Consider the following 22,120-nt stretch of genomic DNA (forward strand, 5'->3'; position numbering starts at 1 on the left):
TGCGACCCCCGCACAGCTGGACACGCGCGATGCAGGTCTAGCTCGTGGCGTGTTGGACCCTGCCCGTTTCTCTACCTACCCCAAGGTACCTAAGTACGGTAGGTAATATTAGGTGCTTATAAACTACTGAGCCCAGTGCCGCTTTTACCGTCATGCACACGACTCTCATGTGACATGAAGGGAGAGAAAAGGGCTGGGAAAATTCGACGGTGCAGGTGACATTAAGCCGGTCTTTTCGGGAAGGCGGTGATGGTGGTGATGGATGTCATGCCGCTGTATGTACCCATGCAACGTCGCTCCTCCACAAAAAAGGCGACGCCGGCAGGTTCCTCCTGGCTTCTTCTTCTCGAGCGCCTCGATCTCATGGGGCACGGATCGAACGTACTACTGTCTGGCGATCTCAGGTTGTGTCGCCGGTTCCAAGATTTGTTGAATGAGACGGAAACAGCCTGTTTTGCTCCGTCTACTCTACCACAGCGCCTAGGTACGAATGCTGCATAGGCAAGTCGACACGGAATCTTTCGTCCCCAATTCAAGTGATAATCCTCGAGAGATGTTTATATACCGCAGCAAAAGAGAAAACCCGCTTGCTCTTAAAATCCAAGAACCTTGTACGACGGAATCAACATGACGCACTCGCTCAGCGAAACCGTCGAATCCAATGCATTTCCCCGCTCATGCGCCATCGCTGCAAACGTCCCAACGAGCGTCCGAAATATATCGGTCCTTGCAAGATTATTCCCTTCCACTCCGAGGAAGCAAAGCTCCCTTCCTTCCCGGGAACCAGATGACGCTAGGAAGCTTATCCGTCCCCCTCTTTTTGCCTCCTCATCAGCTGCTATTTTCCCCATCGCAGTCTCCGTGTCCCCTAAACGTCTTTGCCACGGATCTTTGAGTAGAGCTCGGTGTCGAAGAAGTTGTAGTTGGGGTCCAGCTCGCAGAAGGGATGTTGCGACAGCAACACATCTGCCGTGGGCCGCTCAAGCGGGTTTCTGTCCAGTGTTAGTCACGTGTGTCTTTTCGATCGTCCCAAACCACCAACTTACACAGTGAAACAGTCCAGCATAAAAGCGATGGCCAGTGGACTAATCGTTGCCCGGACCTCGTCGGGGATTGGCGGCGTCTCGCCGTTGGCGATCTTGTAGATGGCTCCCACAGCCTCTTCCTTCGACCAGGGTCGCCGACCAGCGAACATCTCCAACACGACACATCCCAAACTCCAGATGTCAACCTTGGCGCTGTAACCCTTGCCCTCAGAGCGAATCACCTCCGGCGCCATCCAGAAGACGGAGCCCTGCATCGAGTTTGATTTGTCGTTGCCGTAGATGTTGTCCGTCTTCTTCGAGATGCCGAAATCAGAAATCTTGCAGGTCCCGTCGAGGTCCAGCAAGATGTTGTCGGCCTTCAGGTCACGATGCAGGATGCCTTCCCTGTGGAGATACGCCAGACCGGACAGCATCTGTCGCGTAAGCGACGACACGACAGACTCCTCAAACTTGCCGTGCTTCCGCAGGCACGACCCGATGCTGCCGCCAGATATGTACTCGAGAAAGATGCTGATGGATGTCTCTTTGCGCTCACACCCAAGGTACTGCACAATGTTGACGTGGTCGAGATGCTGCATCGTTTCAATCTCCTGGTCGAGGGCGGCTACCAGCTCGCGCATCTTGGCCTTGTCTCCCTGGGCCGCCTTGGGGTTGACCTCGACTTCCTTGACAGCCAGGAACTCCCCAGTCGTGGCATTCATGCCGAGGTACACACGGCCGTAGGTTCCCTTGCCTATGAGCTGACCCTTGAACCATCGGAACGTCGTTTGGCGCTTGGGAATGGTGTCTTGAGGAATCTGTGGCATCACCATGCTGCCGCGCTGATCCGGGCGGATCTGCACAATGTTGGCGTTGAACATCTTTGTGCTCTTCCGCCTCATGAGGGGCGATGTGTTCTGAGTAGACTGGCCGGGTTGTGTTGTCGTCGTCGTGAACCGCTTGTTGGCCTCGTGAGCGCCGCGAGCGACTTCACGGATTGACTTCATACGCCCAAGACCGCCCGAGCGTCTGACGCTCCTTTGCGCAACAGACGCGACCGAAGCGGGGCGCTCAAGTGCCTTCAGAGTAGACTCATCCGAGCCCAGCGTGTCGTTGTCGTTGTAGAATGTTCGGTTGCTACTGATGGCAGTACGAAGGCTCGGCGTTGACTGGGCAGGCGGCGGGGGACGCGCAGACACCTCTTTCTCTTCGCCTTCGGCGATTGGCGACGGCGGGTTGGCCTCCGCCTCGCCCTCTTCTAGCACTGGCAGGTCGAGATCCAGGTTCGGGAAGAAGTCGTCGAGGTTGTTGATGAGGGCATCCGTGGTCGGACGATTGGCCCAGACGTCCTTCTCGACAAACGACTTTCTCCGGCTTAGCTTGCTGTCCTCCGACTCCCAGTTCTCGGAGGCAGGCGTGTTCGGAGTCCTTCGCGAGCTCTTGCCGCTCCTGGTACTCGCCGCATCCTCCTCACCTTCGGGTGTCCCGTTCTGGTTGCCGCTGCCCAACGACTTGGGCGAGTTGAAAGACACCGAAAGCTGCTTCTTAGATCTGGACGTGTTCACAGTCAGGTTGGGCCGCTTGTCGCTCGACTCATCGGACGAGTCGTCACCGTCAAAGATGCGGGTGATCTTGGTTGGCTTGCGAGCCGATATTGGGATGGCAAACAGGCCATCATCCGAGTCATCTCCCGAATCGTCATTGTGCTGAGGCGCAGGCCTCTCAAAGTTGACGTCCGACTCGAGGAAGTCAAAGTCAGGCCCATGGGACTTACGACGATGGGGTGGGGGTGGTGCACTTGGCGGGGGGAATTGTGGTGGGTTCATGGTGCTGGGGCTGATCTCTCGCGAGGGCACTCTGTGTACTGCTGGGGTTGTTTTAGCTGCCATTCCATTCTTAGATCGCCTTCTCGGCATCGGAGTCCCCCCAGGGGAATAATCCGGTACGAAAAAAGGCATGTTCCCACGGCTCCAGGTGAGGGTGCCGGGTGAACCAGACAACGCCGACTGGGGACTGTCTCGACCCGAAAAAGACTTGGCAAAGTCGACTGATGAAATAGCTCCCTTACCTCTGTCTGAGTACTCGCTGCCGAGGACCGACTGCGAAGATACTCGGTTAGGCGACTTGGACCTCCGGTTGGCCGTGGCGCCAACCGCTCCAAGACCTCTGCCCATGCCGACGAGCGCTGCGCCAATACCGGCGACGGGCTGGCTCGACGTCTTCTTCCTCCTGTCTCCATTGTTCTGCCCGGGGAGCTCCATGTCTTCAAATAGAGTAGAGGGTCGTCGAGGCGCAGACAAGCCGTCCGACGACCGTAGAGAGTGGCCCGACTTCCTGCTCAGGGAGTTGGCCTTGAGCAACGTCGCCGATGGATCGCTCGGTGGCGCGGGAGGCTTCCGCACGGGGAAAAGCACGTCCGGCTTCTTGTCCTCGTACGGGGACTGGCGCGGCTGATCAAAGTCGACAGTCCTTCCATGTATACCGTACGGCGTGGTCGCGCTCTCCGGCGTGCTGCCAGGGCCGGCTGCTCGTCGTCTTTTCTCAAGGTACTCGCGCTGCTTCCGTTCCATCTCAGCACGGTACTCGCTTGCCTCTTGCGCGAGCATTTTGTCATCTACTCTCTCGCCAGTCATCGTGTTCTGCCTCGACGTCGGCGGAGATGAACTAGACCTCGTGCGGGACACACCGTTGAGACGATTGTACGCCTCCTCGTCGAGGGACGTATGCGACTGTGTGCCGGTGGCGTTTGAGAGGCCCTGAGGCACAGCGCCAGTAGGACGAACGAAGAACTTGAGAGATCCCGTAGCGTCTGCCCTGTGTTTGCGGTTGTTGAGGAGCTTCTGGTCGTCGAGGGGGTTGTCATGACTGGACTTGCCAAGCTCGGTGAGATGAATCTGAGAACTCGTAACATCCGTCAACCCCAGATTGCTGCAGATAATCTGACGAAGCTCATTCGCCGACTCGGCTTCAGTGATGTCGCACATACGATAGTTGAATCCGTCTGTGGTGGCCAACACGAAGACCCTGTTCGGCCCAGGACGCCTCGACTTGGCTGCATCCTTATCGTGAACGTCGACGCTGGAACCAGGTCGGAGGTCCAGAGAAGTCTCGCTGTTGTTGCCGAAGCGTGAACCGAACGAGTGTGGCTTGAAGTTGAGTGCAGGGGATGTCGGCGATTCCATGTCATCGGGGCTCGGGAAGCCATCCTCCTTCTGCTTCTTCTTCCTCGACAAGAAGCTGAGGAAGCTCTTTGAGTCTTTGGCGGAGGAAGGGGGTTCGGTGCCGGCAGAGCGGTCTCCATTGGACTCCTGCGGCGATGGACGGCCACCATCCTGACCGAGCCGGCGGGTATCACCGTTGTTGCGGGTCGCTTGGATGATGTCTGCTATGTTCATGCCGCTGCGGAGCATCTGACTGGCCTCTGGGGGCACGCCGGACCCGTAAATGGCTGCACTCGATGACACGGAATCTGTGCTGTTTCTCGACCGGTGTCCGAACTTGGTCGAATGCGGGGAGGCCGACGTTTGACCGGCGGACGAAGGAAACAATGATGCGCTCTGGGGATTTGGACTGCCGTTGGGGCTGTCGGTCCGCAGCGGCGGCGGGCGGAACGTGCCGTCGCCGGACTCGCTGGCGTTGGGGCTATGTCGGCGGGTGCCATCGACATCGAGTTGCTTCAGGACGTTTCTGTGGTTAGAATCCGAACTCATGGAGCTGTTCAAGGTAGGCATGGTCGTGGACCTGGTTTGCGAAAACCGGCGTCCGCCAAACCCAGGCCCGGGCGCCTTGATCGGCGTCTGCCGTCCATCAGCCTTCGCATGTTCACCCACACGGGTTATCATACTCACGTTGGGGGATTCTGCCATGTCCGTCCCAGCGCTGGGTAAGCTGTTTCCGTGGCTGACCGACTCCTTGCGGCCATGCGACAATACTTTGGAGGGGTCGGCTGGCCGGCCCGTCACGATGCTTCGTATAAGACGTCGCATTCTCTTGCCTTCCTCGCGCTCCCGCGGCTGGTCCCATCCCGTCCCGCTATTTGTGCACTCGACGGCCAACCTTGGGTAGACTTGCTGGTGCATCATGCCGAAGTTTCCTCGGCCGCCGTGTGCGCTACCGAGCTCGAGGAAGTGGGCGCCGTGTAGGTTCAGTCCCTTGAACGTCTCCTGCCAGTCCTTGGAGAAATGGTTGGCGGCGAGCCACATCAAGACCTTGTCCAACGGCCATTGGGCTGCCAGGTCCATATAGTTACTTGACGCCACCGTCGCAGTTGATGTCGTCGACAAGCCGCGACTGTGCATGGCTTGTGCGTAAAGCCTATCCCTTCCCGACATCTCGTCTTGCGGCGTCGTCATGGTCGTGTCGCCACTGGCCTGGCTGTTGGTAGGCCACGAGTTCTGGGACGTGGCCGAGAATGTGGCCGAGTCGTCGAAGCCGCCCAGCCCCGGTATGCCCACTCCTTCGCCATAGGTGTCGCCTTGCGGTATGTAGGTGGCAGACATCTGGCCGTGGTCGTTGGGTGGTGGCGGAGGCGGTATTGAAAGCGTTGTGCCTGTCGCGACTTGTGCATGCAGCTTGGGGTTGTAGGCCTGATGTTGTCCCAGCGGGGGAGGGGGCACGTTGAAGCCGCCACGGCCATCGTACATGCGTCCAAAGGCACCGTGCCACGGGGCCTGGCCAGCCATTGCGCTTCCCGGCGGCGGACCTGGCGGCGGTGGCAGCATCATGCCGGTTCCACCTGTGGCGCCGGGGGCAGAGGGGAACCTCGGGGGAGGAGGAGGTATCGACATCATGTTGTTTATCTGGCCCTGGACGGGTGGTGATATGGGGGGCGGCGGCGGAGGGACCTGGAAAGGCCTCGAGGGGTCGGCCGACGAGGCATGTCGTTGGGTGTTTTGATACATTGGCGGCGGGGGAGGGAGCGGGCCAGCTCTGGTAGCTGGCCTCGCTGAGTCGAGCCCAAGAAGAGGAGTGGTCGGGACGGAGCTCGCAGTCGAGGCCCTCGGGCGAAGACCGCCGGCGGAGAGATAGTTGGACGAGGTTCTCGGTTGTGGGTACGGTGATACGGCAGATGTGCTATTTGCTGTTGGAGGAACGGGTCTGGTCGTCGCAGTCGTCGCGGCCGTCGTCGTCGTCGAGGTATGGCTCGGCAGGTCGTTGACGTTGAAAACGAGACCGTTGATATTGTGAATCTCGTCTCTGGATCGTGGCACGGAGGGGAATGGGCTCGAATTTCGGTCGTGGGTATCAGATCTGGTTGCAGAACGCTGGCGCGAGCTGCTACTCATGGTATGTAGGCCAGGAATGGTTGGAACGGTATGGGTACGCGGCACATGGCAGGGGTGGTGTGGGCCTTATTAGAGAGTGGTCATGTCGTGGAGCGGTTTGTGGATGCGGTGCGGCAAACGTTATGCCGGATAATGGATTGTGTTGGTCGTCGACTCGGGTGTGTTTTCACTGCTTTGGGATTCCCCTACTCCGCACAGTTTTGGTGGTCATAACTGGCTCCGTCAGGCTGTGGGCATTGAATGTGGGAAGGAGAAGGAGACCAGGACAACCCAGCAGATGAAGATTTTGGAGGGGTGGGTGGTGTGCGAATCCTAGGTAGCAACAGCCGTTCGAGCGTCTTTCAGCTTACGGATGCGGATAGGTCGTGCAGCAGAGGCGCAAAGAGGGAGAGAAAGGGTGAGGGCAGGGATGGGGACACAGCGGACGGCAGCGCGCTTAGAGGGCGCTGTTGTTGATCTCTTGACTTCTGAGGAGGCTGGGGCAGACGATACATACAGTACAAGACTGGCCAGGACTGGCGTGGAAGTTAGTGTCGGCTCCAGCTTTGGCGTGGCGTGCGGCCTGCGACGTGCGTTATCCCACGCAGGTCTGGCGGGGGGGCGGATGTGCCGTGCAGATGTCCGGGCCAATGAGGGCAATGTGATGAGGGGACAGAGGAACAGAAGGAATCCGTTGGGCTCGTCGTGGTATTCGTACTTGATATACTCTGTGAAAGAGGCGAGTATCCGTAAATCGTGGACAATGTGCTGTCAAGCGTGGTCGTGGCTAAGCGGTGATGCAGTCGTTACTTCTTCGGCAATGGGCAACGAGGATAAGCGATAGCTATGGATAAGGATGAGGATGAAGATGGGCCGGACGGTACGGGATCCGCGATGGGATGTCTCTCGAGTGTTGTGCTATGTTGTAGAGATGTCTTCTTGACCGTTGCTTTCCCGAATATACACGCCCAGCTGGACCGAGTCCAGTGCAGTGCAGTGCAACGCAACAACCAGAGCAGAGGGAACTGTTGTTGCCAGTTGGACACTTTGGCGGCACCTGCGCCCCGTACCACTTCTTTATCTCACTCAGCTCAGCATCAGCATAAATTCCCAATCGTTTCTCGACGACCGACACTCAGCATTCACCACTAAAGAAAACACAAGATACAACAATGCGGATACTGCAGTACCAAAAAGAACACCATAGGCGTGCGGCCCATCTATTTCATTTTGGCCTTGCTGCCGGCTGGGGGCCCTTGGGCCGCCGACGGGGCGGTTGTCCCACTCTGGCCGCCTCCTCGCCGCTATTACAAGAGCAACTCATTTAACTCATTGAAATACCAGGCGCAACGAACGGATACCGACACTCTCGAATAGCTTCAAGACCGTTTTCGCGAGATGAGCCTGTGTCCAGTTTTCTCTGTTGCAACTCCTGTCTCTGCCCATGTATGCCAACGAACACGTTGCAGCTTGCTCGATACTAACATCGACAGTCCAGGCTCGGACGACGTGCCCAACTTGCTTCCAACCAGCCCTCCAGCCAACGACTTCCACCGCAGCGGTCCACTGGCAAGGAAACCTGCCTCGCAAAGATGCGGCCAGCCGCCTCGGCCCCAAGCTCCCTTATTTGCCAGAACCCGCAAGCGCCAGACCTGACCTCCTCGTTGCCTCTCGCGGTCTAGCGCCCACAGTCCACGGGCTCCCGGGCGGGTGGGGCTACTGGCAGTGGAACTGGCGGGCACCCATGCTGGAGTGCCTATACCTACCTACCCACCTACCTAACCTAGGTACCTATACCCACCTATGTGGTTAACTAATAGCTTCTTGATTATCAAAAAAAAGATTACACTTCCTCAACGTAGGATATCATCTCGTCTTGTCTCAACCGTCACACCACTGCCTACATTGTCATGTCTCATTTAGACCTATATCAAGAGGTGAATATACACCCAACCCGTCCCGTCAAATCCGAGGACACCAGGGCGAAATCGACGCCAGACACCTGCCGCTGAAACAGGCAGCCCACATGGCTGGGTATCAAACAAGCGCTTCAGAGACACGCCCGTCTGCAACTTGCCATCGGCTCTCAGACAACAAATGTCGAGTTGACGGTTGCGACACCCGGTCAGTCCGCCGTCGACCGAGACCTAATACATCAATACAAAGACATATCTGCCTGCCCAGCAGGTAGGTACTGACAAATCGAACATCCATCCCCGCGGGTCCACATACCAACAACTCGGGCGCGGCCACATCTCCATTTTCCGTAGGTAACCCGTCAGAACATACCCAAGGCCGCCGTTGTACAAAAACTTACCAACGTGCACAGGCCGCCCGCCTGCTACCCGCTCGCCATTACTCTTTGATTGCTCTCCCACGCTGAGAGCGCATATCGCAACATGAGACGTCCCGGTGCGTCACCGACAAGAAAACTAAAAATGCAACCACTGTCACACTAGGTACCTACGCTTGCCGCGGCCCGCTCACATGCGATGATGCGCGTAGGCCCTGGGCGTAGGGAAAACATCAGACGAGAATGTCATGGATACATGCGTCACGTCACGATGCCCATGCAGCTCGGTGCAAGTGGCCCGTACTCGGCATACAGTGTGCTTCCTACTAAGCCCAATGTTAAATTCAATCTAATCTCTTCCAATGTAGCCCAAAATGTGGAAAACGGGATTGGAAAAAGACAAGTAAAATACCCAAAACCTCATTGTATCTAACAAATCCCATGCTTGCCAAATCCCTACTAGCCTCTCATCCGTAACCTCATGGGCTGCGCGCCACCAACTCTGCTCTATAGGCGTTGTAGTCTCTCTCTCTCTCTCTCTCTCTCTCTCTCTTCCCCTGGGCACAAAACCAGAAAACCACACAGGATTACATGACGCTGCAGTTGGCGTAGTTCTTCTGGCACTGCTCCAAGTACCCCATATCCTCCTCGGATCCCTCGAGGACGTTATGCTGCCTTGCTAGCCCCGTGACCTTGAGCGTCTGCACACCATCGGCGTGCCACCACTTGAGCTTCTGCACCAACGGGCCTTCCTCGTCGTCCGTGCTGATGGCCCACTTGCCCGAGCTTACCTCGACAGTGCAGTTGTCCTGCGGGTAGTGGAACTCGGGCAGAAACACCACCGTCGGCGCCCCCTCCGAGGGCGGCGCCGACGCCTTGAGCTTGAGCGTGAAGGTGCAGCTGCGCAGGTCGAAGCCGTACTGCAGTACGTCACCCGCCACGACCCACGGAGAGGGCCGGACAAAGGCCTCGGCAGCCCGGAGGCCCGGTGCGTTGGTTAGCTCGGGGTCCTTGGACGGCGCAGATGATATCGACGGGTTTGTGATGGTGTTTTGAAGGTTTTCCGGCGTCACGGTTGACTCGTCGGGCACGTCTCTGCTCATCGAATTGCGCTTCAGGTCCGACGATGGGTTGGGTGACGGGCTGCGGGGGAGGGGTGACATGGGTAGAGTCTTGTCGTCCAGTGAGAAGACTGACAAATCCTCGCCGTTCCAAAGGTCACCATGTTGGTGTGTGTTCTGGCAAATGTCAGTGAGCGTTTAAAAGGCAGCCAGCCACCAGACAATTTACGCACCTTTGCAGTGTAGACCCAGAGGCAGTGACCCTCCATACCCGACCCTTCGGCTCCATAATAGTTGGCGTCCAATGCTGCTGACTGGTCCGCATAATCACCCGTCTTGTACGCCTTCTTCTCGCCCATGTCGTACGGGATACCAAACTCCGTCATCACGCAGGGATGGTTTCCCATGCGGTCCAGGCCTTCCTGGCGCAACGACGCCAGCTGGTCTTTGAAGCAGTTGCGAATGGCCGTCTCGCCGACCTTTACCGAAAGGGCCTCGTGCCAGTACCTTCCGCGCAACACACCGACGACATCCACATTCCACACCCTGTTCCAGCGTTTTGTCATCAAAGTAATGCCGTCGTACCAATGAGGCGAGAATGCCATCAAGGGGTCATCGTCCTCGGTGCCCTTGATCTGAGGCGGCAGCTCTAGCGTTGGGTACTGCATCAGCATGATGCAGTTTTTGTGTATCGGCCGAATGGCGTCTCTGTAGAGACGGTATGAGTGCATGAAGTAAGTATTAGTAAACTCCGGATGGTCGATGGACTTCCCCGTATTGGGGTTCTTGGCGAAGTAGTTCTTGTTGACGAGCGTGTCGGTCTTGGGGTCCCAAACGCCGTGTTGCGCCCAAACGCACTCTCCAAGCTTCCATCCCTCGTCTCGTTTCCACCCGTACCTCGAATCGTCGTAGTCGGCGGGCAGCCAAGCCATCTCGCCGTGGGGATCCACCAGCGAACGGCCGACTTTATACGGGCCCATACCGCCCATATCCCACGTGTCCACCTCGCACGCACGACCAGAGCCGGTAAGGATAGTCTGCCAAATAGTCGGACACGAGCCCTTCTTCAACTTCTGCGCGTTCGGAATGACGCTGATATCTTGGTATCCGACAAGACCGCACCCCGGCTCGTTCATGCTCTCCCAGCCGATAACAACGTCGTTCTCGAGGTCGCCGGCCTCGTGTATGCGCTTCGCGAGATGGGCGCATGCCGCCACGAAGTGGCCCTGCAAGAAGTCTTGAATGTTGATGCCGTTGATGATGCACTTGGGCGCAAAGTCCTTGCCGCCAAAATACATTGTGAAGATGGTGGCTGCGGCGAGGCGCCAGTAGTTGGTTGACCAAATCATCTTGGGGAACTCTTCGGGTTTCGGGTACGTGTTGTGCACGATGGCGGCTTCTGTCGCGGAGAAGCTCTGGGGGTTCAGGCCGCAGGCGTAGATCGTCCACATGGGCGCGCCAGAGCCGCCGCAGAACCTAGACCACTGTTGGTGCCGTCAGTATGCGAGATTTGCGAGACAACGTGCAAAAGTACAAGACATACTACGTCCTGATGGGGGTCCATGAAGATGTAGAAGCCGTAATCCTTGGCTATCCTTAGAACCTCGATCGTGTGCTGGATCCATTCCTCGTCGTAGCGCCCCGGACCGGCGGCCTCGATGGCTTCCCACGTAAAGATGTAGCGGATGGTGTTGTAGCCGTAGCGCTTTATCCTCGAGAAGTGAACGTGGGCCTCATCCTTGGGGAACGGGCGGTTGTGGAACTTGACGTTGTCACCGTCAAAGAAGTCGTTGCCAATGTGGGAGGGCTGGTCGGGTTCGCTGGGCAACTTGGCGTCGGCGGCGACGTTTAGGCCTCGAAGCACGACTTGTCTACCATAGCTGTCGCGGAACTGGCCATCCTCGATGGTCAATCGAAACGACGACATGGCGAGAGAGCTCTGGTTTAGAGATTGGCGTGTGTGTTTCCCGGTCTTCCGTTTCTCCCACTACCTAGTCAAAGGGCGATATTCAGAAGTGCGCTTGTGTAGAAGAGAGGTTGTTTCCGCTTCGAGATTGGAGACGCTCGAGGAGACGTCAACGGAGCGGACGGGTTACCCAAGGTCCGAGATTGGAATGGGGACGATTCGATGACGTCCTGAAGGGGGGGCCTGATTAGTTGGATGCGCGCAATGACATTGAGAAACAGTGGGCTGACAGCGGTGGCTTCTCAGACCAGCACAGTACCTTCAGCGACCGCCAAGCGCTAATCCAACGGGGGTGTTTTGGCGAGTGGAGGTACGGGTTGAACACAAAGGTTTGACTTGGACTTGGGTAAAAGAACACAACCAAATTCCCCTCCCCTAAAAAGGAAAGAGAAAAATAGAATAAAGGAGCCTATCTAGGTTCATATACGGCTCTACAATTTGTAAAAGCTTCAACTTGCATCACGCGCCGCTTCGGTCGCCACAGCGCCGCCTTTCATCTGAACGCCATGCGTAGTCCGTCATGTCATGGCTGGCGACAATGGCTTTAACAGGGAAAGCGTGTGCGTGACTGCACGGCAACTGCTGCCAACCTTGGAACCTTGCTCATTTTGAGCCCGCTCGTTTTCGTGTTCGACAGCGGAGCCAACCGCCGTGGTCTGTGGGCGCCCGAAGCGGACTGACGGGGCGTCCGTGGCGCCGGCTCTCGCTTGAACTCCGGGTCGACGCCGCCAAATATCCGGGGAAGCAAAGAGCTGGAGTTGAGTGGGTCAATTCCCCGAGGTAGAGATACCTTGCGTGCCTTGTGCTTGATTGTTCAGACAAGTGATGATATTTGCGCACTTACACCGACCGGCTGAGCGCACGCTGATGACGAACACTGATGGTACGCCACGCCACCGAAGTTCGAGAATCGATTGCCAGTTTGATGGCTTCTCCTTGTCGCCGCACCGCACACTCAAATGCGTCGAAGCAGCGTCTAAACAGTCACAACATATGAGACTGGACATCACCGCAGCGCGGTTGACTCGTATACGCGTATCCGTAAAGGCGATGAAGAGACGGGTTAATTTCACGCCAGAAAATTGACCGTAGACGCCTTGAACCACGACACCGCAACTTGCTATGTAGTCACAATGTGTTCCCGCAACTCCATCCACCTAATTTACAGCATCCTCTCAAGCATGTGTGCTGTCTCGGCCCGACTCTGAGCTGTCCCTCCGTCCCGTCCCCTCTGCATCTTCCACACGGGACCTTTCCCCTCTAGGCCCCCAGATCAGGTCGATGTACAAACTTGGCTTAGCCTTCCTCTTGCCCAGGAAGTACCGCTTGAAGAACCACGGTAGGTACTGAAACACCTGATGTCGTACAAAGGAACGCTTCGAAACGGCAAACACGAGATCAAGATCCTCGAGGCTCCGCCTCTTCGTCTCTTCCAGCAACAGAAACACGAGTAACAATGCGATGACGTTGAGGCCCGCAAACAGTATGCCGCCGCGAACAACATGGTGAACAGTGTCACCACCGCGACCTGGGGGTTCGCCGTCGGGGATGTTGAATGACACCCCTGCGAGCAGCATGAAAAACACCGTTGCTGGCGGTGTCGGCGTAAGCCACTTGCGCCGCCCCAGCGTGTCAATAGTCCTGATGGCGGGGAGGCCGAAGACGAAGTTGGCGGCGCCGTAGCCGAGGCTGAGGATCATTGACACCCTCTTATCCACGCCGACGCGGTTGAAGGGCATGCCCGAGTAGAATGCCAGCACGTTGATGCCGCATAGCTGCTGCGCGAGAGCCACCGTCGAGCTGCTGATGAGCGCGTTACGAAGCCGCCGCCAGAGGAAGAACTGTTTCCATTGGCGGAAGAACCCTGCGGCGGTCGCCATGAAGCCTTGCGCCGGCTGGGAGTCGGCGACGTCGCCGCTGGCTGGCTCCTCCTGCTCGAGCGACTTGTGGACCAGGTAAATGTCCCGCAGCGCCTGCAGCTCCGTGTTCCTCAGCCTCCTGAGGATCTGATAAGCTCACTGTGGGCTGTAGCTCGGGCTCGACACGCGCATCAGGTAACGCGGGCTTTCGTCGCAAAACCAGATAATAAACGCCATCAGCGCCAGCGCGGGTACCATGGGGGCTGCCACCATTAGTAGGAAGGCCAGTCTCTTGTTCGAGTCAGGCGTTGTGTCAAACATCAGGTTGAAGGCGAATCCAATCATCATCCCCGCGGCCACCCACAGTTGCCACGCGAGGATGGATGTGCCACGCCAGAAGCCGACCGCAGTCTCACTGGCTAGAATAGGGGTGCTGACGGCCTCCAGACCCATTCCTTTTTTGCCGTCTGTCAGTAGTGCTTGTTCTCGAGGGAATCATCATTGTGCTCACCGATTCCATTGACCAGACGGATGCCGAAAAGCTGTTGCCAGTTTGTGGTAAAGGCCGAGGCGAGCGAGCTGACAAGGACCAAGAAAGCTGCGACAATCATGCCTCCTTTGCGGCCCAAGTAGTGGTTCACAGGAAGTGCCAAGGGATAGCCCAAGATCGCAGCGAAGAAAAAAGGCGACGCGTTCGCAGCCCCAAGTTTCCAGTCATCGACTCCTGACTTGGAGTTTTTGTTTCTTCCGTCGACAACCAGCGTGTCGAGGCCGGACTCTGTATCATATAACGACGAGCCATTAAAGGAGGCCTGGACGTGACCTGAATTTTCGTCAGCACCCCAGTCTCCAAGAAGGGAATCGGGATATGGGAGGGCCACCTTGCAAAAATGCCGCGAGGGATACTGTAATGATAATGGTCCACATCCCCTTCTCACTGAACGAGACATCGCGTTCACGTACAAGCGCCCGTTTCTCCTCCGCCGTCAATTGGCCTGGGAGCTCTCTGCCGGCACCTCTCGCTGGGGTTTCTGACCACTTCGTCGTACAGTCTGACCGGCCTAGCCACGCGTGCGGCTCGGAGAAGGGACTTCGTGTCAACGTGCATGGTTGTCTGGGCGAATGACCTGACATCCGCTTCCAGTTGGTCATCCGTGTAGTCAGCTAGATCGTGGATTTAGCAAAACGGGTTGAATTCACACCAGGCCCTGTCAAAACAATGCCATTCAATCCGAGTGTGTAAGCGGCGTAAACGTACCGAGAGGGTTCTCGATGACTGCTCGGTCATTTATCCGGCGACGAAGAGCCTGCTTAGCCAGCCGCTCTTGGCCAGAGTGGAATTCGACCTTTCCAACGGTGTCCATTTTAAAACGACGGGTCTTCGATGGACGAACCAGGCGGTGAGGTGAATACCGAGGAATTCGTTTCGGTGATGAAGTGGTATCAGAGGAAATTAACCCAAGGCTGAGATCGGTCACGGGCCAGGCCCGTCCCTCCCGGAGATCAGTCCAACGATTGCCGGGTGGTTTCGTTCATTTAAGACTCGCCATTTGGCAATGACTGCGGGACGACGCAGACTACCAGTCAGGAACCAAGACTCTTCCCTCAGCTGGCAGAGCACTATCAGATGGCAAGCCATGCACGAGGCCGTCATCCAGATCCTTTCGGTGAATGATCGACGTTGGACTACAAATTGACTTGTACATGCCCCATGCAGACTGGCGTGAAGTCCTACGTTCTTTTCATCAGGAGAACGCCTTGGGCAACCTGGCTCTCGAAATTGACTCTGGCTAAAGAAAACCGGCGAGGGAAACGCCTCGTCCCCCCCGAAAGCCTCGTCTCGGGCACAAACAGGACGAAACATCCTGGAATCTCACATCGGATCACCACCGGCGACACTCGGGGACGTTGAATCGGATGACTGGGATCCCGAGCCCGATCATCCCGATGGTCTAAGTGAAGACTTCTTGAGCCATCAGTACGACGCGAACGAGGAAATCGTTAATCGCCTGGTGAACTGCGGTATCTTCCTACGTGCGTCGTTGTACTAGAAGAGGGGCATAGAAATCCGGAAACAGCTGAGCCGCCCTGGCTATGACCTCGAGTTCAACTTTGCAGAGCAAGCTGCCATGAAGGAGAAACTGGCCGATATCAATTTGAGAAGTGAGACAGAAGAGGTGACCCTAGAGGCGAAAACGGTACTTCAAAAGCTCTTACAAGAAGGAGGTCAAGCAGCCTGATGGGTTCAGAGATGTAGAGAGGCGTAGCCGCTTGTACCACGATCTTGGATGCCTCTACATCAAACTTGGAAACCTCAAACAGGCCGAGACATTTCTCAGTCGGGCTCTTAAGGGTCGAAAGACCCAGGATCCTATGCCAGTCAACTAACTTAGTACAAGAAACGGCTGACTTGTATATCAAAGCCTTGCAACTTGACGGAGCTCTCGATGAACCACGAGGGGTGGAAGTCCGGGTAAACACCGCCGTCATACCCTTGACGAGTCGCCCAGCATCACCTCCAGAGTCAGAAGACATTCCGGGCCCCAGAAGACCGTCGGCAATGAGAGAACTGTCTCAGGCCTTGGCCTGGTGTCGAGAAAGCAGCTTCGACATCGACACGTCGAGCGGCTTTCGGTTTGAAACTTGCGATTTCATAAGTCGTACATCGCCGCTCCACAAAGCAATTCAAGATGAGAATGTAGATGTTCTGAGGCGGATGGTAGGGCATGTTGCCAGTCTCGAAACTGGCGGCGACCCTGGTATCCCGACGCCGCTGCTATTTGTGGCGTCAACGAAAAACCGCGATTGTGTTGGCCTGCTGTTGCAAAACGGTGCTCGAGCCGACGTCCGTGACAGCACAGGGCTGAGTCCACTACATCGGTGCCAAAGCAAGGTGGGGGGTGTCAACGTGGCTAAGCTCCTACTCAACAATACCTCTATTTTGCTGGACGTCATCGACAACTCGGGCAAGACGGCTCTATTCATGGCTTGCGAGATGGGGAACGAAAAGATGGTTCGGTTTCCTTTAGAAGAGGGAGCCTACACCAACATCTGCCATCAGACAAGGCGAGGGCCGATGTTGTCTCCCTACGCAAGTTGTACCAACGTGTGTACTCCGTTGCTCGCCGCAATCCAGGTTGTCGCGAGAAGCTCGCGCAAGATTGGGATGATCAAGCCCTGCTATCCCACGGAGCGGACCCTCGCCTCACTGATGCCAATGGCGCAAATGCTATTCAAGCAGCCAACAACGCTGGGTTGGCTGAATCAGATATCAAGCGGCTCCTGCAGGAGCATGGGTCGGCATTTCCTCGACTGTCTAGTGATGCGTCTTCGTCGACAACCATTTTTACCAGATCCTCGACTTCAAGTGACAATGGTCCGCATCCATCAGGCCGGCGGAGTAATCTCATGAGATTTTGGAGTAAGTCGGAGTCGTTCCATTCGGGGATCGAGTCCGCCGCAGAGGGGGGAGTAAATGAGTAAAGTGGTGGATCGTGGCGCTGCGTCGATCAACTGGTCTATGTTTAAATACCCATATAGCAACATACGAGATGTGGATTTGTGCAATGCTGAATATTTGAAAGCAAAAGATGCACAAATAGACCAAAGTCTGATGGGGCCGATCAATGTTGAAGGGTCAGTACTAAGTTGATATAGTAAGGTAGTAAGTTAGTTGCCTGATGTTGTTGTGACAAGGGAGCTCACCCCCAGACATCCTTATCTTATCGCGAAGCCGGGTTAGCTGCAATGCTCGAAGCGGGGCATGATGTAATAAGGGAGGTTCTGGTGGGGCATTTCCCTCTGCAGCGCTCACCACAGACAGCCGGCTCGCGCCTCACTGACCTAGCTCCTTCTCACCACCTCACAGTCGACCGGCTACCGCACAGAGAAGGTGCCGAGCAGAATCTCACACTGTCCGACTCCAATCCCAAACACCTGAGTACTCTATTGGGATATTCAATCTATTGCTTGATTTCGGCTCAGACTCCTTCTTTCTGGCCGCTTCACTCAGCTTTTCTTTCATTTTCCGTACGGCGGTAATGCCCCGCCATTAGAAGCCCTCACTTTCATGATTCACGATCTTGGTCACTCGACAAAATGTCAGGTGCCAAGGCTGCCCTCAAGGCCATTGGCGACTCTGTGAAACAACAGAAATGGGACGATGCTATCCAAAGGGCAACTGAATTCCTCGAGCGAGAGCCGAAGAACTACCAGGCGTACGGAAACGGCTTTTTTTTTTTTTTCACCGTCCCATCAACGACGCTGCTGACACTTCTCACAGAACCATCTTTCTCGCCTTTGCTCTTGACAAGAAGAACCGCGTCGATGACTCCGAGAGGGCGTACAAGTCTGCTTCATTGCTGCGGCCTAAAGACAGCCAGGCATGGCAAGGTCTTATCAAGCTCTACGAGAAGCAGGACCGCAAACGCCTAGGCGCATATCAGCAAGCTGCCATCAGATTGGCCGAGCTCTATCGGGATTCCGACGATATGTACAAGTGCCAGGATGTTATCGATAAATTCATCGACTTTACGAGATCCCAGGGAGACACTTCGCAATACATCGAGGCTCTCAGCGTCATCCTTCCGGGTAGCCCCATCTATCCCGCTCTTGAGGGACGGGTACCACACCCAGCCAAGACCTACGAGACAATGGCACAAATCATCGAGGCCGACGAAAAGAAGCGCATCAACACCCTGATCGGCGAGCGCCGGACAAGAATCGGCGCACGCCTGAACGAGGTGACTCTTGAGGTCAAGCGTGAGGTCATGGCCCAGAGCAAGCTCGAATTTGTTTACCAGCAGCTGATCAACTGGACAAACGATGACGAACTACGGCGAAAGTATGAGGAGAAGCTTCTGCAATACTGCTATGATCGTCTGTTGGTAGCTCCTGCCGGCCCGGAGAAGGGGGCAGCCCTTCAAGCCGTCCTCAAATTGGCCCTCGACATGGTCATCATCAAGCACCCCTTCCGACTGGCCTGGGAGATTGCCATCGACTGGAAGGACGCAAAAGAAATCAAGGACTGGGATGTCAACATGTTGAGAGACTACTGCTCATTCTTCCCCGAGACCGATCTCTACAAAGTCATCACCGGCTTCTTGACGAGCAGCATCTCACCCTTTCCAAAGGCATCGCCAGCGGCACTCGAGGCGGAAGAAACCGAAGAGGAGAGCGAGGACGACGAGGGAGGTGGCGTGTCGATGGTGCCTCTGACGGAGCAGGATAGAATCCTGATGATGACGGAGGGTATCACCACATCCAACTCGCTATTCGCTCACCGCTTGGTAGGAGACTACTATCAGCATCTGGAGGAATACGAGATCAACATGGAGTTGATGCGCAAGTCGATGGAATATCTCAAGACGGAAAGAATCAAGACTGGCATGACGTTCCAGAATACCCAAGACGCCTACTCCTTGTATCTGGCTACGGCGCTGGTCTTCTACCAGTCTCCTCGACACCACACCGAGGCGAAGGCGCTCTTTGAGGGAGTCCTCGGTCACGACCCATCTTCCACTGCAGCTCTGATTGGAGTTGGACTAATCTATGAAGAGGAAGAGGATTACAACGACGCCATCGAATTCTTCGGGCGTGCCCTCAAGAGAGACCCCTCTAACCTCCGGGTCAAGACTGAAGCTGCTTGGGTCCAGGCTCTGAAGGGGGATTACGAGACGGCCAAGTTACAGTTGGAGGACTCACTTCCTCTCATCGAAAAGGTGTCGCCGCCAGCCAAGGAACTTCTCGCGCAAACACAGTACCGCCTGGGGTCCTGCGTCTGGAACATCGACACGTCGAAGGCAGCCCGAAAGAGCCGCACGGGTGCTTACGTGTACTTCCTGGATGCCTTGAGGAATAACCTCAACTTCGCGCCGGCCTACACCAGCCTCGGCGTCTACTATGCCGACTATGCCAACGACAAGAAGAGAGCACGACGATGCTTTCAGAAGGCCGTTGAGCTTTCTTCCTCCGAGGTCGAAGCCGCCAAGCGTCTCGCTCAATCTTTCGCGGACGAAGGCGATTGGGACAGAGTCGAACTTGTGGCCCAACGTGTGGTTGACTCAGGCAAAGTTAGGCCACCTCCAGGCTCCAAAAGGAAGGGCATTAGTTGGCCTTTTGCCGCGCTTGGTGTCGCCGAGTTGAACAAGCAAGAATTCCACAAATCCATTGTCTCATTCCAGTCAGCCTTGAGAATTCATCCAGATGACTACCACTCCTGGGTCGGCTTGGGCGAGAGCTACTACTCTTCAGGTCGATACGTTGCAGCAACAAAAGCCATTCTCAACGCGCAAAGATTGGAGGAAACGATCCCCTCCGAGGTACTCGGCGACACATGGTTTACCAAATACATGCTTGCTAATGTCAAGCGTGAGCTGGCTGAATTCGACGAAGCCATCGGTCTCTATCAAGACGTTATTGATAGTCGACCCCACGAGGATGGAGTTGCAATTGCTTTAATCCAGACCATGGTTGACAATGCGCTGGATTCTGTCGAGAAGGGCCTTTTTGGTAAGGCGATACACCTTGCCATCGATACTATCAGCTTTGCCTCAAGGGCAGCCGCCAGTGTCGTCGGGACCTTCAACTTCTGGAAGTCGCTGGCCGACGCTTGCTCCGTCTTCTCTGCAGTCCAAAATCGAGCAGTTGACTTCCCAGCAGAGTCCATCATGGCCCTCATTGACGGCGGCGACAAGGAAGCCTACACCATCTTCGCCGATGTCGACAAAGTCGGTACTGGAGTCATTTCTGCAAAGGGGCTGTTCTCCGATGATGAGAGGCTTGGTGTCGACTTGACAAGATGCATCCATGCGACAATCTTGTGCCACAAGCGTGCCATCCATGTCTCAGCCCACGACCTCCATGCTCAGGCTGTTGCCTACTACAACCTCGGCTGGGCCGAACACCGGGCCCACATATGCCTGCCTTCAAGTATTAGGAAGAAGTCGAGCGTGTACTTGAAGACTGCCATGAAGTGTTTCAAGCGGGCCATCGAGCTTGAGGCCGGAAATTGGGACTTTTGGAACTCCCTGGGTGTCGTGACAAGCGAGATCAGTCCTGCTGTGTCGCAACACTCGTTCGTCCGAAGCCTCCACCTGAACGAGAGGAGCCCAGCAACATGGACCAATCTTGGAACTTTGGCGCTTCTGCAGAACGACATGCAGCTGGCCAACGAGGCCTTCAACCGAGCGCAGTCAACGGATCCCGACTACGCTCATGCGTGGCTCGGTCAAGGTTTCGTGGCTCTCCTCTACGGAAAGACGAAGGAAGCAAGAGGCCTGTTCACCCATGCCATGGAGATCGCTGAGGCTTCTTCTATCATCACCAGACGCCAGTACCCGTTGGCCGTGTTCGACCATATTCTGACTACAAGGTCCACCAACGTGGCGTCCTTGATCCAACCAATCTTCGCTCTTGGCCAGCTTAATAATTTGAAGCCACAAGATTTGGCATACGGACATCTGGCGACCCAATTCCTCGAGCGAACTCGAGATACTGTCAAGGCGGTTCAAATACTTGAAAAGATTTGCGGCATCCTGGAAGCCGATTACGAAGTGACGGAATCTCCAAAAGCTCTGGCCCAATTCGCGCTAGCCAAGACAGATCTGGCAAGATCGTACCTTGCTTCTGGTGCTTACGAGCAGGCTATCGAGTGCGGCGAGATGGCAATCCAGCTGAGCGACGATGAATCGGACAACGAGCTGACCAAGGAAGAGCGCAAGAAGGCCCGTCTTTCCGCCCACCTGACAGTGGGATTGGCGCAATACTACAGCAAGGATGTCAACGAGGCGCTTTTGTGCTTCGAGTCAGCGCTCGAGGAATCCGACAACAACCCTGACGCAGTGTGCCTCCTTGCACAGGTTCTGTGGGCGACGGGCGCAGAGGAGTCTCGCGAGAAGGCTCGCGGTGCTCTCTTCGAGGTGATTGAGGACCAGCCCGACCACGTCCAGTCCGTCCTCCTGCTGGGCGTCATAGCCGTCCTCGACAACGACGAGGAATCTGTCGAGGCGGTTGTGTCCGAGCTTCAAGGCCTCCGGACCAGCCACAAGGTTGGAGATATTGAACAGTCTCACATCGGCGAGGTACTCGGGGCCATCACGAAACTCGGGGAGACGAGCACGGATGAGGATGTCATGACCCAAATCCAGACAGACATCATGCTGTATCCCCACTTGCCGCACGGCTGGTCGAACCTAGCGGAGTTTGGTGGAGAGCAATATGCTGCCGAGATGGCGTTGACAGTGGCGAAGAAGGGAGCGCCGCCCAGAGGAACGCTCGAGGCCGAGGATCTAGCCAAGACATATGCGGGTACCGGGGTCGCTGCAGACGCGCAGACGGCCATTTTCTTGTCGCCTTGGAAGACTGATGGATGGAACTCATTGCGGGATGCCGTCTACGGCAACTGAACCCTGCACTTGTTGAGTAAATGAGTACGGAAACACGTGGGATCGAGTATTTTGGCGATATCAGACCAAAGCTCGGCAATCTTGCATCATGAGAGCCACTTGTGATTGTATAGAAAACCTCAATTACAGAAGCAGAAGAAGAAAAACTTTGCAAAGGAGCACGTACTGCTCTATGGTAAACAGGTCAGGGGTATCAATGCCGAACTCCGAGTGATGCCATGTCGTATGTCTCTCCCCCCACCGTTCG

At 56.0% G+C, this 22,120-nt stretch overlaps 6 protein-coding genes across 6 annotated transcripts; 2 read left to right on the forward strand and 4 right to left on the reverse strand.

Moving 5' to 3' along the window:
* Positions 1–175: 175 nt before the first annotated feature.
* CDEST_03626 (Putative serine/threonine-protein kinase, active) lies at positions 176–6,679 on the reverse strand. Its single transcript, XM_062919785.1, has 2 exons — positions 1,047–6,679; positions 176–992 (listed from the first exon to the last, which is right to left on the reverse strand). The coding sequence occupies exons 1-2, from the start codon at positions 6,308–6,310 to the stop codon at positions 869–871; spliced, it is 5,388 nt and encodes a 1,795-aa protein (XP_062775836.1). The 5' UTR covers positions 6,311–6,679; the 3' UTR covers positions 176–868.
* Positions 6,680–8,800: 2,121 nt separating this feature from the next.
* On the reverse strand, positions 8,801–11,974 carry CDEST_03627 (Putative glycoside hydrolase, family 5, glycosyl hydrolase, all-beta). Its single transcript, XM_062919786.1, has 3 exons — positions 11,187–11,974; positions 9,877–11,127; positions 8,801–9,820 (listed from the first exon to the last, which is right to left on the reverse strand). Exons 1-3 carry the CDS (start codon positions 11,568–11,570, stop codon positions 9,170–9,172), a joined length of 2,286 nt encoding a protein of 761 aa, XP_062775837.1. The 5' UTR covers positions 11,571–11,974; the 3' UTR covers positions 8,801–9,169.
* An 810-nt stretch (positions 11,975–12,784) lies between these two features.
* Positions 12,785–14,418, reverse strand: CDEST_03628 (Putative major facilitator, sugar transporter, major facilitator superfamily; the record flags this gene model as incomplete). Its single annotated transcript, XM_062919787.1, has 3 exons — positions 12,785–13,607; positions 13,629–13,923; positions 13,980–14,418. 3 exons carry the CDS (start codon positions 14,416–14,418, stop codon positions 12,785–12,787), a joined length of 1,557 nt encoding a protein of 518 aa, XP_062775838.1.
* Positions 14,419–14,423: 5 nt separating this feature from the next.
* Positions 14,424–17,130, reverse strand: CDEST_03629 (uncharacterized protein; the record flags this gene model as incomplete). Its single annotated transcript, XM_062919788.1, has 2 exons — positions 14,727–17,130; positions 14,424–14,632 (listed from the first exon to the last, which is right to left on the reverse strand). Exons 1-2 carry the CDS (start codon positions 14,830–14,832, stop codon positions 14,424–14,426), a joined length of 315 nt encoding a protein of 104 aa, XP_062775839.1. The 5' UTR covers positions 14,833–17,130.
* Positions 15,116–17,127, forward strand: CDEST_03630 (Putative ankyrin repeat-containing domain superfamily). Its single transcript, XM_062919789.1, has 3 exons — positions 15,116–15,666; positions 15,726–16,574; positions 16,619–17,127. Exons 1-3 carry the CDS (start codon positions 15,598–15,600, stop codon positions 16,949–16,951), a joined length of 1,251 nt encoding a protein of 416 aa, XP_062775840.1. The 5' UTR covers positions 15,116–15,597; the 3' UTR covers positions 16,952–17,127.
* Positions 17,131–17,323: 193 nt separating the features above from the next.
* On the forward strand, positions 17,324–22,118 carry CDEST_03631 (Putative tetratricopeptide-like helical domain superfamily). Its single transcript, XM_062919790.1, has 2 exons — positions 17,324–17,685; positions 17,751–22,118. The coding sequence occupies exons 1-2, from the start codon at positions 17,567–17,569 to the stop codon at positions 21,871–21,873; spliced, it is 4,242 nt and encodes a 1,413-aa protein (XP_062775841.1). The 5' UTR covers positions 17,324–17,566; the 3' UTR covers positions 21,874–22,118.
* The last annotated feature ends 2 nt before the right edge of the window (positions 22,119–22,120 follow it).

This window comes from Colletotrichum destructivum, chromosome 2 (assembly GCF_034447905.1).
Source record: "Colletotrichum destructivum chromosome 2, complete sequence".
Taxonomy (NCBI): domain Eukaryota; kingdom Fungi; phylum Ascomycota; class Sordariomycetes; order Glomerellales; family Glomerellaceae; genus Colletotrichum; species Colletotrichum destructivum.

What these genes read in the sequence shown, in the direction of transcription:
- CDEST_03626 (XM_062919785.1), bottom strand. Translation starts at nt 6,310, where the DNA reads ATGAGTAGCAGCTCGCGCCAGCGTTCTGCAACCAGATCTGATACCCAC. An exon ending in ATGCTGGACTGTTTCACTGT is followed by an intron (nt 993 to 1,046) that starts GTAAGTTGGTGG and finishes AACACTGGACAG; the next exon opens with AAACCCGCTTGAGCGGCCCA.
- CDEST_03627 (XM_062919786.1), bottom strand. Translation starts at nt 11,570, where the DNA reads ATGTCGTCGTTTCGATTGACCATCGAGGATGGCCAGTTCCGCGACAGC. An exon ending in TGGACCCCCATCAGGACGTA is followed by an intron (nt 11,128 to 11,186) that starts GTATGTCTTGTA and finishes CGGCACCAACAG; the next exon opens with TGGTCTAGGTTCTGCGGCGG. An exon ending in TCTGGGTCTACACTGCAAAG is followed by an intron (nt 9,821 to 9,876) that starts GTGCGTAAATTG and finishes GACATTTGCCAG; the next exon opens with AACACACACCAACATGGTGA.
- CDEST_03630 (XM_062919789.1), top strand. Translation starts at nt 15,598, where the DNA reads ATGAAGGAGAAACTGGCCGATATCAATTTGAGAAGTGAGACAGAAGAG. An exon ending in TGACCCTAGAGGCGAAAACG is followed by an intron (nt 15,667 to 15,725) that starts GTACTTCAAAAG and finishes TCAGAGATGTAG; the next exon opens with AGAGGCGTAGCCGCTTGTAC. An exon ending in CCTACGCAAGTTGTACCAAC is followed by an intron (nt 16,575 to 16,618) that starts GTGTGTACTCCG and finishes TGTCGCGAGAAG; the next exon opens with CTCGCGCAAGATTGGGATGA.
- CDEST_03631 (XM_062919790.1), top strand. Translation starts at nt 17,567, where the DNA reads ATGTCAGGTGCCAAGGCTGCCCTCAAGGCCATTGGCGACTCTGTGAAA. An exon ending in GAGCCGAAGAACTACCAGGC is followed by an intron (nt 17,686 to 17,750) that starts GTACGGAAACGG and finishes CACTTCTCACAG; the next exon opens with AACCATCTTTCTCGCCTTTG.